The following is a 15,746-nucleotide window of genomic DNA, read 5'->3' as shown; positions in this document are numbered from 1 at the left end:
GGGGTGAAGAAACCTCCTCTTACAGGCCTGGTGCCCCTGGCACTGAGAAATTGGACATGGTCAGGTCACTTGTGTTTGGCAAACTCCCTTTTGGCATCTGGTAAGAGAAATTGCTCAGGACTTGAAAATAGATCTGTGTTCCCAGAGTGCAGCTGTTAGCACTTTGCTGGAGGCAAGTGAGGCCCATCTGGTTGGTGGTTTTTTTTTTTTTTAATACCAGTCTGTGTGCCATCCATGCTGAATATGTAACAATTGTGCCAAAAGACATCCAGATAGCATGCCACCATGGAGAACACGATTAAGAATCCTTTATTCATTCTCAAAAAGAAAAACCCCACAAAACAAAAAACCTCATTTTCCTTTTCCTGTTATTGGTAGTTTTGAATGTTTGATTTTCCCTGCCACCTCATGGGACCTAACAGTACTGAAATATATAGCTGGGAGTAGAAAAACACAAGACAGAAATCAGGTATTGGCAGCTTTTTCCATTTTCTATGTGTGTGGTTGTTTTTTTAATATTAATACAGAAATCTAAAGCATTAATGTAAATTTAAAAATTTACATGAGAGAGTCCAAGTGTTTACCTTGGCAACAACGATCAACAAACTCATTCAATTTTGTTGTTTGCTTGTTCTGTTTTTGAGACAATGTCTCTCTGTAGCCCCGGAAGTCCTGGAACTCCATAGGTAGATCAGGCTGACCTCAGACTATAGAAATCAACCTGCCTCTGCTTTCTGAGTGCCAAGATTAAAAGCATGCTCTACCAAGTCTGGCTTCCTGTTCAATCTTTCTTTTTCTCTTTGTCTTGGCAGCAGGCGGGCAGGCATAGTGCTAGAGCTGTAGCTGAGAACTTATATCTTGATCCGCAAGCATGAGATTGAGAGAAAGCTAACTTGGAATGGCATGGGCTATTGAAACCTGAAAGCCTTCTCTCTCTGTGACACACCTCCTCTAACAAGGCCACACCTCCTCTACAAGACCACACCTCCTCCAACAAGGCCACTCCTCCTCCAACAAGGCCACACCTCCCCATCCTTCCTGACCAGTTCCACCAACTCAGGTCAACTACTCAAACATATGAGTAGCTCCCTCTTCTCCTCTTCTTCCTCCTTCCTCTGGAGCACTGTGCCCCCCACATAGAGCCTCACCCATGTATAGATGAGTGTTCTTTCACTGAGCTACAGTCCCAGCTCTGAACGCATCAAACTTTTCTTAAAACTACTAGTGAGAAGCTGAAGAGATGGCTCAGCAGTTAGGAATGCCGGCTGCTCTTGCAGAAGGTCTGGGTTCAGATCAAAGCACCTGTCTTGTTAGGGTTTCTATTACTGTGACAGGATACCTTGACCAAGGCAACTCTTACAAAGGAAAGCATTTAATTAAGGCTGCCTTACAATTTAGAGGTTTGGTCCATTGTCATCTCATGGCAGGAAGCATGGCAGCACACAGGCAGATGTGGTACTGGAGAGGTAGCTGAGAGTTCTACATCTGGGTCAGCAGACAGCAGGAAGACAATGCAACACTGGGTCTGGCTTGAGGATCCAAGCCCTCACTCAGTGAAACATTTCTTCCAACAAGGCCACGCCTCTTATTAGAGCCATGCCACAGACTTATGGGGGCTATTTTTATTCAAACCATCACAGTAACCATGACAGAGGGCTCCCAGTTGCCTGCAATTCCATTTCTAAGGTGTCTAATGGCCTTTTCTGTCTTCCAAGGGTGCTCATCCCTACACACACACACACACACACACACACACACACACACCACAGACGAAAAACAAAACTAGTGTTCTAGTTCACTTTCTACTCAATTATTTAACAGGGATTTTTTTCAGTTCTAGTTTTATTTTTAGGTTTGGGGGGTTTTGTTTGATTGGTTGTTTGGTTTTTTGGGTTTTTTGGTTTTGTTTTTTTAAAGATTTTTTTCTTTATTTTATGTATGTTGCTCTCTTCAGACACTCCAGAAGAGGGCACCAGATCTCATTATAGATGGTCATGAGCCACCATCTGGTTACTGGGAATTAAACTTAGGACCTCTAGAAGAGCAATCACTGAACCATCTCTCCAGTTCCTTATTTTTCTATCTTCAAGACAGAGGCTCACACGTAACTTTGGTTGGCTTGGAACTTGATATATAGACCAGACTGGCCTCGAACACGTAGAAACTTGCCGGCCTCTGCCTCCTGAGGGCTAAGATTAAAGGTGTGTGCAACCACACCCCATCCATGACAGAGGTGTTAATTTAATGTTTAATTCTTCATATTCCACATAATATCACTTGTGAGCTAGATGTATATTGTCTGTGAAATGATCCTCTGTTACTTCAAGTGTGTAAAACTGTACCTCACCAATACTTACATGTGTTTTTCTCAGAATGCATCTCTACCTCTAAATGAAGCTTAGCTCAAGGGGATGATCTCCAAGTTCAAGGCCACCCTGGTCTAGAGAGCTGGTTCCAGGACAACCAGGGCTACACAGAAAAACCATGTCTTGAAAAAGAAAAAACAACAACAATAACAACAAAAAGTGGCCGGGCGTGGTGGCACACGCCTTTAATCCCAGCACTCGGGAGGCAGAGGCAGGCGGATTTCTGAGTTCAAGGCCAGCCTGGTCTACAAAGTGAGCTCCAGGACAGCCAGGGCTATACAGAGAAACCCTGTCTGGAAAAACCAAACAACAACAACAACATCTTTTTAAGGCCAAGTCTGTAGGGGCTGGAGTGACAGCTACAGTGTACTCATATACATAAAGTAAATAAATAAATCTTTAAAAAAAAAAAAAAAAAAGACCAAGCCAGTAATCTCAGCACTTAGAGGCTGCGGTAGAAGGATTAGGAGTTTAATGATAGCCTCATCTTCAAAGTGAGTTTGAGGCCAGCTCAGTCTACAAAACAACAATAAAAAAAGACAGGTCTGAGGATGCTGCTCAGCTGGTAGAGTGGTTGCCTAGCAGGCACATAGCTCAGGGTTCAGTCTCGAGCACCTAGTGAACTGGCTAAGGTGGCACACAGCAGTTATTCCATCCCTGGGGAGGTAGCTAAGGAAGAATCAGAAGTTCAAGGTCATCCTTGGCTACACAGCAAACTGGACAGCAGCCTGGGATACATGAGATTCTGTTTCCAAAACTCAAAGCAAGACAAAACAATAACAGAAACACCTTTTCCCCCTCGCCATAAAACTAAATCTTAATATATAGTCAAGGTTAGACCTCCAAGTTGTTTTAATTATTTATTTGACTTATTTACTATTTGTTTGTAATGATGCACATGTGGAGGTCAGAGAACTGTTTTTGGAAGTTAGATCTCTCCTTTCTATAACAGGCCCCTAGACCTTAACACAACTAACTCCATGATGAACATACCATTCAGGCCGTTTAACTCAGCATAAAGCACCACCAACCAAAATGAAAACAAAGGCCTAATCCATCAAAGTCCATAGTAACAGGAAAGTCTCTAAATGTACTAACCTTGCTATTTAGTTTCTGAAGTTCTGCTTCTAGCTAACTGTTCTTGTTAACTGGAGTGTGTCAACCCAGAACATGCTTTTTGTTTTGTTTGGTTTTTTGGTTTTTTTTTTTTTTTTTTTTTTTTTCGAGACAGGGTTTCTCAGTGTAGCCCTGGCTGTCCTGGAAGTCACTCTGTAGACCAGGCTGGCCTCAAACTCATAAATCCACCTGCCTCTGACTCTCAAGTGCTAGAATTAAAGGTGTGTGCCACCACTGCCCGGCTCAGAACATGCATTTTTGTGTTTAAAAGCTTACTCTGTGAAAGGCTCAGTGCTATATTGGGATCCCAGACATCCAGTGTAGTAGCTGGCCTGCTAAGGACTTTCTATTGGCTTAAACCTATATCAGAGCAATCTTCTCTGGTGGATACCCTATAATACTTTCACCTTGTGAGTTCTGGGGATCAAACCCAGGTTATTGGGCTTCAATGGCAAGTGCTTTACCTGAGGAGCTATCTCAATGGCCCTTTTAGAGACAAGCTCTCCATCTGTAACTCAAGCTGGGCAGGAACTCATATGTGGTCCAGGTTGGCAATTCTCCATCACAGGCTCTTAATACTGGCATGTAGGCATGAGTCACAATACTCAGCCTGAAGCTTGTAAAGAACAATTCATTCTTTCATAATTGTATACATGTCTAACAATCATATTACTCTTACTACCTCATAGCCTCTCCCCTGCTACTGAACGCTTTCTTTTTAATAAGCCACTCTCCTACAACACCTCTCTCCCTACCCCTCCCTATCTCTGCCTAGAGATGAAAACCTGGACTGGAGAGATGTGTCAGTGAACAGCTCTGGCTGCTCTTCCAGAGGACCCAGATTCAATAGCCAGAACCCACGTGGCAGCTCACATCTGTCTGTAACTCGAGTTCCAGGGTTTCTGACACCTTCACACAGACATACATACAATCAAAATACAAATGCCCATAAAATAAAAATAAATCATATATTAAGGTTTTTTTTTAAACAGGTCTGTAGAAATGCCTCAGTGGTTAGGAGCACTAGTTGCTCCTACAGAGGACTCAGGGCTTGGGTTCGGTTCCCAGAACTCATAGGTAGTTCACAACCAACGATTACTCTACTTCAAAGGGGCTCCAATACCCTCTTCTAACCCCTGTGGGTACTGTGTACTCTTGTGCAAGCAAAACCCTCACATACATAAAGTAAAATAAATACACAATCTAAAAAGAATGAAAAGAAAAAATGATTCATTTATTTTATATGCTTGAGTATTTTACCTGCATGTATGTATGTGCACTGCATGCATGTCCACAGAAAAGGGCATCAGATCCCCAGAACTGTAAGCTACCACATGGGTGCAGTGAGTGAAGTGGGTTTTACTATATAGCCCTTGATGGCCTAGAACTCACTTTGTAGACCAGGCTGGACTCCAACTCACAGAGATCTATGGTTAAGAGCATTTATTGCCTATTTTGATATCAGACATGGAGATGCAGAGTTTGGAGTTTGGCCATCTGGTTTTAGCCTTGCTTTGGTCCAGTATTTCCTCACTATACTCAGTTTCCTCCTTTTTGGAATGGCAATGTATACTGGAATTGTGTGTTGGAAGTATGTTGATTTTGATTTTACAGGGGGGTGCAGTTAATAGATCACTGAGTCTCAGAAGAGACTTTAAACTTTGCACTTTTAAACAATATTGAGACTGTGATACCTCTATAGGCTCACGTGTTTGAATGCTTAGCCACCAGGAAATGGATCTGTTTGAGAGGGTTATGAGTTGTGGCCTTGTTAAAAGAGGTATATCACTGGGAGGGTGGGCTACGAGGTTTCAAACCTCCAAGCCAGGCATAGTCTCCCTCTCTGCCTTTGGATCAGGATGTGGCTCTGTACTCCTTCTCCAGCACCTCCAGCACCACACCTGCAATGCCTGCCACCATGCTCCTACCATGATAATGATGAACTAAGCCTCTGAAACTGTAAGCCAGCATCAATCAAATGCTTCCCTTTATAAGAACTGTGGTCATGGTTTCTCTTCACAGCAATAGAACAGAGACTAAGAGAGAGGTCCAGATGTGAGGGCTGCTGCTAGCTCAAGGTCCGTCTGAGCTACATGATGAGATCGCCTCAAAAAGAAAAAAGGAGAACAAAAACATCTTTTTAAATGGTAAAATTGATGTAACTGCTAGTATCTTGTCTTCGCTTTTGCATTTCAAAATGTTAATATGTTTTAATTTAGATAGGGGCCCATCAAATGTAAGACAAGCCTTCCTGCTATTGGCTATACCAGGGTCAACTTACAGTGAAGGTCACTAGGATTCGAAGTTCAACAGGGAAAAGAAAGATACCCACATTCCAAGACAGCAAGCTCATCACACAATGTTTCTACCACCCAACTTTTTATTTCTATTTTATCTTTTAAGACAGCATCTTGTTGTACAGCTTAGATTGGCCTGGAACTCTTGGTGACCCTTTTGCCTTGTCCTCTTAAGGGCTGGAATTATAGATGTGAGCCACTCCAACTGTCTAGGTCATACTCATCATCTCACAGAGTAGGTTTACCTGACATTTGTTTTTTATAAATTTTGTTTATATTTAACACTTGAATACCATGACTGAGTTGTGCTTGCCAAGCTAGTACCTAGCTATGCTACTAACGACGAGTAAATACCAAGAGAGCTTTAAATGTTAGGGGCTGCTTTCTTTTTCAGTGTAACATTAAAGATGTACATGGTAGGGCTGGAGAGAAGACTCAGTGGTTATGGTTACAACCATCCCTAACTCCAGTTCAAGGAGATCTGATGCCTTCTTCTGGCCTCCACGGGCACTAAACACAAAAGTGGTACACATTTATATGCAGGCAAAACACTCAGACATAAAATAAAATGAATAAATCTAACAATTTCTTTTTTAAAAAACTATGACCCAGGTGTGGTGGCACACGCCTTCGATCTTTTGGGAGGCAAAAGAGGTAGGCAGATCTCTGAGTTCAAGGTCAGCCTGGCCTAACAAAGTAAAGTCTAGGATGGCCAGGGTTACTTACACAGAGAAGCCCTGTCTTGAAAAAAAAAACTGTGGCTCTGATGAGCTGCACTCAATGGGCCCATCAACAATCTATCATGGAGCACAGGGGTGCTTATGAGGCCACACTGGTCTCTGGGAATATATATGTAGCTAATGGTTGCTGGGGGAGGAAAGTACAATTTTTCAGTAGTGTAAAACTTGTAAGCTGCCCATAGTCATGTGAACAATCCCTTACATATGATCCTGTAAGTAACCTTATCTAAACTGACCGGGTTCCCCACCCCCTTCTCTCTTTCCTATGCCATGAATGTATCATGTATTAAAAATAGAAAAGAAGCCTGTGAGATGGCTCAGCTGGTAAGAACTTGCCACCAAGCCTGATGATCCAAAGATTCCCAGGACCCACATGGTGGAAAGGGAGAAGCAGTTCCCCCCACCCAATGTCTTCTGACCCTCCACACATCTGCCACAGGGTGTATGCATGTGTCCATGTACACACACACACACACACACACACACACACACACACAAACACTTGTGTGAAAAAAGAAAAGAAAGAGAGAAAGGGAGGAAGGAAGGGAGGAAGGAGGGAGGGAGGGAGGGAGGGAGGGAGGGAAGGAAGGAAGGAAGGAAGGAAGGAAGGAAGGAAGGAAGGAAGGAAGGAAAGAAGGAAGGAAGGAAGGAAGGGAGGGAGGAAGGGAGGGAAGGAGGGAAGAAAGGAGGGAGGGAGGGAGGGAGGGAGGGAGGGAGGGAGGGAGGGAAGGAAGGAAGGAAGGAAGGAAGGAAGGAAGGAAGGAAGGAAGGAAGGAAGGAAAGAAGGAAGGAAGGGAGGAAGGGAGGGAGGAAGGGAGGGAAGGAGGGAAGAAAGGAGGGAGGGAGGGAGGGAGGGAGGGAGGGAGGGAGGGAGGGAGGGAGGGAGGGAGGGAGGGAGGGAGGAGGCCAGGTATGGTGGGAATGCTTACAGTCTCTGTATTCAGGAAATGGAGCAAGGAGGATCAGAGCTCCAGGTGATCTTTTGCCAAAAAGCAAGTTCAAGACTGTATGAGGCTATATGAAACTGTTTTGTTTTTAAAGAGGGTGAGGGTTTTTAAAGAAAATAGAGAAAGAAAGTGTGATGGGAATGGGTAGTTTACTTGCATAGTGTGAATGAAGCCCTGGTTTTAATCTCCAGCACTGTATAAAGTGGGAATTGTGACACAGGCCTGTAACCACAGCAGGAGGATGGCAAGTTCAAGGCTTTCCTCAGCTACATGGACAATTTGAGGCTAATCAGGACTGCATGAGACTCTGTCTCCAAAAATCAGATAGAAGGAAGGAAGGAGCAGAAAGGAAAGGAAGGGAATTAATACAGTATGGTAGCTCATACCTGTATCCTAGCCTTTAGGACTGGAGAATTTGAGGTTACATGGCTCAGTATGTAGCCATTCATTTACTTGTTTGTTTGTTTGTTTATTAAATAGGGTTCCTTTAGCCTATGCTGGCCTGGAATTAATATAGTTGAACTCCCGGTCCTCTTGTTTCAATTTCCCAAGATTACAGATATGAATCACAATGCCTACTTTTTAGATTTTTAAAAATTAATATTTTATTAGTATGTTTTTATGGCTTAGCATGGTTAGCATATTTAATAGGCTCCATTGTGACATTTTCATACATGTATAGTACTTTTCCCCCATTTTAATGATTGGAGCCAGGGCTGAGGTGTAGCTCATTTGGCAAAGTGCTTATCTAGCATGTACAAAGCCCTCATGTAAATCTCCAACAGCACATACACTGGGTATAGTAGCACAGAGAGTAAAAGGAGGAGAATCAGGAGTTCAAGGCCATTTCTGAGCTATGTAGCAGACTGGAAGCCAGACAAGCAATATGAGAACCTTTGTCAACATAAATAAGGAGCTGGGCCTGGTGAGACAGGCCTGCAATCTCAGCTGTCTGGGGGCTGAAGCAGTTTTACTGAAGGTTCAATCAAGGCTTGAGTAGGGTAATAAGAAGTTCAAGGACAACCACCTGGTGACTTAATGAGACCCTGTTTCAATTTAAAGGAAATATTGTTAAAGGGCTAGGAATGAAGGTATAGCTCTGTAGCAGAATGCCTGTTGAGTAAATGCAAGACTCTAAATTCAATCCTCAGTGGACAAAGGAAGGGAAGAATACAGTGTGCGGATAATGTTTGAAATACAAGTATTCAGGAGTCAGAAGTAGGCAGGCTGCCTCAAGTTCAAAGCCAGTCTGTTTTATGTAGCAAGTTCCAGACCAGCCAGGTCTGCTTAGCAAAACTCTTTCTGTCTAAAGAGCCAAATATTAAAGATGGTGGTGACAGTAATGCTAGGAGAGAGGAGGGAGGAAGAGTCACGTTGAATGGCTTCATTTCTAATGAAATATCTAAATATATGATTCAAATGTCACTTTATACCTTCAAGTGATACTTGGCTATAAAAATGTGACTGTTATTTGTTAAATTTTATTTGACAGCAGTCCTATCAAGAGACACCAAACACTTCATGACCAAAGAATTCTTCAAAACAAGTGAGAGATAAGCTCTCTTTTAGGGTGTAATGGTCTTCAGGGAGATGGATCAGAATTCTGTTGAGTTGACTTCAATGGGCAGAAACAGAGAAACTTTCACAAAATGTTGAGCAAATCACAAGGACTGTGAAGCAAAACATGCTGAGTATAAACCTATTCTGGTACTAACTCATTTCTGTGGCTCTATTATTAGAGAATACATAGCATTTATTTATGTATACTTTGTCACAGGATATAAGAAAGGAAAAACAGAGGACATTGTATCATCAACAATAACAGTTGCAACATCTCAACCAATTATGATGTATCAGGAATCATATTAACACTTTCTATGAATCTACTATCTGATCTTACTCTTATAACCCTATGTTCAGAAGTTCCCATGACCTCACCTACAGCTAACACAAGCACAGCACACATTTACCAATGCTTGAAAACACACCAAGCTGGGATTGTAGTTTAGTTAGTCGAGCACTTACCACATGGATGTGAAACCCTGGGTTCGATCCCCAGCGCTACAGTACTGGGACATGAGCATCCATGCCCTTGTAATCCTAACACTAGGGAGGATGCAGCCTCCCTTGGCTACAGAGTAAGCTTGATTCCATCCTGGGCTACATGGAACTCTGTCTCAAAAAACAAAAACTAAGAAGCAACATAAACACCCCACACACACCAAGTTCTTAGTAACCCCTTTCATAGTTATATGGCATATGAGTAAGCTTTCAATCAGGTCCTCTCCCTAATTCTCTGAAATAACTGCAACTCGCACAAACACTGCATATTGGGACCAGTTTATTTCATGTCTAGCATCTTCCTGGACCCACAAGCATTTTATCTGTGATCCACTACTATAATGGGGCTAATTTCAGAGATGAGCTGGAGCTTTCTGTTTCCAATGTTTGAGTAGCTCACAAAGTCTCTTAAGCATACCCAGGCCCAAAGTCTGTTGTCTTAAAAACAAATTCCTCTAGAGGTCAGTTCTGATAAACTCCTTGGTCAAGCTAACTGTACCTTGGGAGAGTTAATTATCAAAACAGATGGGCACTGAGTCTCAGGGAGGTAAAAATAGATAATAGATAAATGGATAGATGGATGGATGGATGGATGGATGGATGGATGGACAGAAGAACAGAAAGATAGACTAGATAGATAGATAGATAGATAGACAGACAGACAATTTTTAAGAAACATCTTGACCATTCAACAGTGCCCTAGAGTCTCCCTGTATCTTATCTAGTATGCATTCTCTCCTTTCTCACTTTGTAACAACTTGAACAAGGCTTTTTCCCCCTAAGAAGCTTGATGATTGTCCTTTTATTGCTGTGATCCATTCAATATCCAAAATTGACTTGGAGAAGAAAGGGTTTGTGTGGCTTACATGTCCCAGTCCCAGGTGATCATTGAGGGATCTATTCCTGCACAAACATGACCAAGAAGCAGTTGGGGAGGAAAGGGTTTATTCAGCTTACATTTCCACATTGCTGTTCATCACTGAAAGAAGTCACGACTGGACCTCAAGCAGGTCAGGGAGCAGGAGCAGGAGCAGATGCAGATGCAGATGCAGATGCAGATGCAGATGCAGAGGCCATGGAGGGATGTTACTTACTGGCTTGCTTCCCCTGGCTTACTCAGCCTGTTCTCTTATAGAACCAAGACTACCAGCCCAGAGATGGCACCACCCATAAGGGGACCTCCCCCCTTGATCACTAATTGAGAAAATGCTTTGCAGCTGGGTCTCATGGAAGCATTTCCCCAACTGAAGCTCCTTTCTCTGTGATAGCTCCAGCCTGTGTCAAGTTGACACAAAATTAGCCAGTACAGATGCCATAGCAGTAACTCAAGCAGGAGCAGAGGCAGGAACTGTGGGGAAAACGCTTCTCACTGATTTGCTTCTATGCTCAGATGCTGTCCCTTGCTTATCCCTCCCAGTACCATCTGCCCAGGGGTAATACCACCCACAGTGGGCTGGGCCATCCCACGTCAGTCAACAAACAAAACATGTCATGGACATGCCTACAGGGATCAGTGGGATGGAGGCACCTCTCAGTTGAGGTTCCCTCCTCCCAAGTGACTCTGGTTTTGTATTAAAGTCACAAACAACTGACCAATCAGCACAATGGCTCATATTTCATGGAGGGGAAAGCAACATTTAGGTCATAACTCTCAAATCTCCCATTATCAAATTATACATTTACCTTCATCTAGACCCATTGTTTATAGAGTTCCTCCAGTTGAAGTGAGGGTATCCCTCATTTGTATACTAGACCAAACATCTTATGTTCTGGATTTTATATATATATATATATATATATGTATATATATATATATACATATATATATATATATATAATGTATGTGTATATACACACACACACACACACATATACATATACACACACACATATATACATATTTTTTTCTTGTTTTCACCACTTCATCTACTGGGCTCCAGCCACACCATTTTGCCATTCTCCCTTTTCTTCTCTGTTCTTCTTTGCATTTCTTTCTTGTCCCCTCCCACTAATACCTGGAACTCATGATCCTCCTGTCTCAGTCTCTCAAGTGCTGGATTACAGTGGCTTTGCCTTGGCTGTCCTGGAACTCGCTCTATATACCAGTCTGGCTTCTAACCCACAGAGATCCAGCCTGTCTCTGCACACCTCCAGTCGCAGCACTTGGGAGGCAGAGGCAGGTGAACTTTTAAGTTTGAGGCCAGCCTGATCTGCAATGTGAGTTACAGGACAGCTAGTCCTACACAGGGAATCCTTGTCTTGAAAACAACTTTTTAAAAGTCCCCCCCCCCCCCTTTTTAGTAGAATCGTCTCAACGCCATATATTTTGACCAATCCTTTTTCCAGCGACTAGTAATGCCATTCCCATTTTAAACCAAATTCCCTTCAGTTTGTTTTCAGGTCGGCCTAACAATCTTTATTTTCCTCCAACCGGGGATGCTTTTCTCCGAGCTTCTTTCTGGGCTGCCTTTCCCTTGCTCTTCGGTTCGCTGCTCCGCAGACATCTCTCTCATATCTCCATTGTCTCTAGGCCCTTTGCGCTCCTCGACTCTGAAGGGCCTGTAGAACCCAGGGCCGCTAGAATCTCGCCGTTGCTAGGCTGTTGCTAGGGCGGTTGCGGTGGAGACTTCTGAGAGGACCAACATTCGGCGTCCTAGTGACGGATAAAGTTGGCGCCAGCGTCGCCAGGGGGGTGCGTCACTAACACGGGCGATTGGGGGCGGGGCCAGGCGGAGTCACGTGGTTTGGTTGCCTACGCGCTGCTGGGCCGTGGGAAGATGGCGGACGGAAAGGGAGACGCCACGGCCGCCGCCGGGGCCGGGGCTGGGGCTGAGGCTCCGGCGGTGGCGGGAGCCGAAGTCGAGACTGAGTCCATGGCTCGGGGTCATCGCCCTGCATCTCCGGCGTCGGGAGCGCCGGGCCTACGACCGTGTCTCTGGCAGCTGGAGACCGAGCTGAGGGAGCAGGAGGTGTCCGAGGTCTCATCTTTGAGCTACTGCCGGAGCTTCTGCCAGGTGAGGGGTGGACTAGATGGCCGAGGGTGGAGGGGCGGGGAGGCCGGGAGAAGAGACTCGGGATCCGCCTCAACAGCCGGGGGCTTCGCGGGGAAAAACGCCACCCCCGTATCTCGCCGCGCCCCCGGGCCGGGCAGGCCCAGCTCTGCCGTAACCCGACTTCAGTCACTGCCCGGGCGGATTGCGCTGGGCGGTCCTGAGCCCAGAGAGCTCCCTGCAAGGGCTGTGCCCTGTCGCTGTTGCCTGGGTCCTGGCCGGGTGGTTGGAGCGCCACTGCCCCCCTGAGGGATCGATTGCCAGTTCCTGCAGGGAGATGCTTTTTTTTTTGAGTGGTGTGCTGATCTCCAAACTGAAAAACCTTGTTTTTCTGAACAATCAGGAGAGGTGGGCTCTGACCAGAGACTTATCTTTAAAGTCACATCTTTTGGCTTCCCTAAGATACGACGGTTGGTCTTGGATGGCGTCTGGAGCTTTCTGATTAGGGAATACTGAGCCGGTTGATTGGTTTTTGTGGGGTGTTTGTTTGTTTGTTTGTTTTTGCCACTGTGGGCGGGTGTGAAAAGATATGTTTATGCCATTCTTTGACCTGTTTTGTATTCATCTGCTGGTTGTACTACTAGGAATGGAGCCTGGTAGCTCTGTAATGGAGATTAGTCTGAGTGGAAGAGGTCGGGAGAGAGATATAGAGAATGGCCTCTTTGGCAGTCGGGTGATTGATCGTTTCTGTGCGGGTCCCAATCTGTGGGGCTACATGCTGACAGATGTGATTTTAAGTTTGGTCTCCGTGACCACGTTGCAGTTTTTTTTCTATGTTTTCGAGTGTCTTCCAAGTGTAAATGCTTGCCGTCATTGTTTCTGCATCTGGTACTTAGACTATCAGGTTTCTGCCATCCCTTTGCTCCTCATTTGGAGTACCTTAGAGAATAGAAAATAATCGAGGTATGTTGGTACGTGGACTCTTAATGAGCAATTGAGTGCTGAAAAGATTGTGGAGTTAGAAAGTTGTAGTTGGAGTAGTGAGCAATCTGCTTTGTTGGTCCTGGGCAGAATTAGTTGTCTCTGTTGAGTTCATTTGTATCCCACTCTTTGACCCAGAACTTCGTCTATTTGGAATTTTTCTCTGCTAATATTTTCTATACATTAGATCATGTCAGTTCTTGTGTGCACAATCGTCAGCATTCTCATTATTGTCTACTAATAATGATCACTCTTATTTAGGGCAGGCATGTATTCCACAGATTTTTTCCAACCCTTAGAATGGTGCCAGGAAGACTTATGGAAGTTGAAGGGCGTCTTGGGCATTATAATGGACTCCCAGGCTAGGCTTACAGTGTGATATTCCTCTCTCAAATAGACATTTCATACCACCCCCCAAAAAGAAATGACAGAATTAATTAGTGCAGTTTTGGTAGTGATGAGAAAAAAATGTCACGCAGAGGGTGTAAGGAGACTTCATGGGACAGCCTAGTGAGAATGACAGAAAAAAAATGGATGTAATGTGTGTTGAGAACTGGGAGAAGCCACTTTGGGTAGGGTAGAGCCTCAGACTTACAGGATATAATTGAATCCTAGGAGGGCCTGGAGCAAGAGTGACAGAGGTAGAGATGAGAGGGAACACAGAATGCTGTGGGACAGGAGGGAAGTAATTGCAGGGAGAGTGGAAGTAGGAAAACAACTGTGGATTTTGAACAGAGCTTTGAAGTTTACATTATCTGCCAGCAAAACATTAAAGGGTGACTGTAGCCAGTCAGATCGGATTGTCAGAATATACTGTACAGAAGTAGTGTGGGAAAATTGGACCATTAATTAGACTAGTTGAATAGTTTTCTTGGTTCCCTCTTTCCCCCCTCTGTGTATCCTTGGATGCCCAGGAACTAACTCTTTAGACCAAGCTCACCTTAAACCTCCGCCTGCCTCTGCTCTAGAGAACTGAGATTAGATATGTGTCACCGGTGCCTGACATTGGTTCCACATTGGAAAGGCAGAATACAAAATCTTTTATTGTATGACTGAATCAGAAGATGAAAAGCTGGGAGCACATAATACATAAAGATTGGTGGCTGGTAGTGCATTAAAGAAAAGGGCTGACTGTGCTCCTCCAGTGGTCACTGTTACAGATTGTTCTCAACAGGTATTCAGAAATATCATCCTAGCCTGAGTGTGGTGGGACATACTTTAATCTCAGCATTCTTGAGACAGAGGTGGGGCAAGTGGGCCTCTGAGTTTAAGGCCAGCTTGGTCTATGTGGTAAGTTCCAAGCCATCCAGGTCTATACAGTAAGACCTTATCTCAAAGAAAAGAGAAGAAATGTTATAAAAACTTAAATTGTACCTACTGTTATAACATTTCTTATATGCTGTTATCATATAAGAAATATGTCTATCTCAAGCCAGCCTTTAATCTCAGGAGGCAGACAGGGGAATCTCTGTGAGTTCCAGAACATCCTGGTCTACCTAGTGTGCGTTCAGGACAGCTAGAAATACATAGTGAGACCCTCTCTTTAAAAAAAAAAAAAAAAAAAGGAGGAGTCGGGCGTGGTGTCGCACACCTTTAATCCCAGCACTCAGGAGGCAGAGGCAGGCGGATTTCTGAGTTCGAGGCCAGCCTGGCCTACAAAGTTGAGTTCCAGGACAGCCAGGGCTATACAGAGAAACCCTATCTCGGGGGGGGGGGGGGGGGGAGAAAGAGGAAAGGAGAAAGGAAGGAAGAAAATTATACTTTTAAGTATCTAAAGTGTCTTAAAAGCCTAATGAATGTGGTGTCTCATCTGTAATTCCAACTCCAGGGAAGCAGAGACAAGAGTTCCCCTGAGGAAACTGGCTGGCCAGACCATGTGAAAATAGGAACTCTTTGTTTTGTTTTGTTTTGTTTAAGATTTATTTATTTTTATGTGCCCTTGATGTTTTTCCTGCATGTGTATATGTCTGTGCAAGCATGCCAGATCCCCTGGAACTGGAGTCATAGACATTTGTGAGCTGTCATGTAGGCTGAGAATTGAACCGAGTTCAGCTCTTCTGGAAGAGAACAGCCAGTGCTCTTAACTGCTGAGCTGCCTTTCCAGCCCAGGAATTCTGGGTACAGGGATGCTCATCAGAGACCCTGTCTTGGTTTAAGGTGAAGAGCAAACAAGGAAGATATGCCAGCCTCCAACTTCCATTTGGAGTAAGAGAACCAATTCCAAAAAGTTGTCCTTTGACCTCCACGA

The 15,746-nt window shown here is 44.2% G+C and overlaps 1 protein-coding gene across 5 annotated transcripts in view; it reads left to right on the top strand.

Annotated features, from left to right (window-relative positions):
- The first annotated feature begins 12,254 nt into the window (after positions 1 to 12,254).
- Positions 12,255 to 15,746, top strand: part of Rlf (rearranged L-myc fusion sequence) — a 69,239-nt gene continuing 65,747 nt past the window's right edge. For 2 of the 5 annotated variants that reach the window (XM_017319915.2, XM_006502657.4), the window contains exon 1: positions 12,255 to 12,541. Coding sequence is in view for 1 of the 5 variants with exons in the window: in NM_001346660.1 (NP_001333589.1) it covers positions 12,305 to 12,541 (237 nt within the window). In the remaining 4 variants the exon portion in view is untranslated. The remainder of the gene's footprint in view (positions 12,542 to 15,746) is intronic. The other 3 variants (XM_006502658.2, XM_030253080.1, NM_001346660.1) reach the window with 3 other exon arrangements.

The sequence above is a fragment of the Mus musculus genome, chromosome 4, assembly GCF_000001635.26.
Source record: "Mus musculus strain C57BL/6J chromosome 4, GRCm38.p6 C57BL/6J".
In the NCBI taxonomy this organism is placed as follows: Eukaryota; Metazoa; Chordata; class Mammalia; order Rodentia; family Muridae; genus Mus; species Mus musculus.
This window is presented reverse-complemented; position numbering and strand designations above follow the sequence as displayed.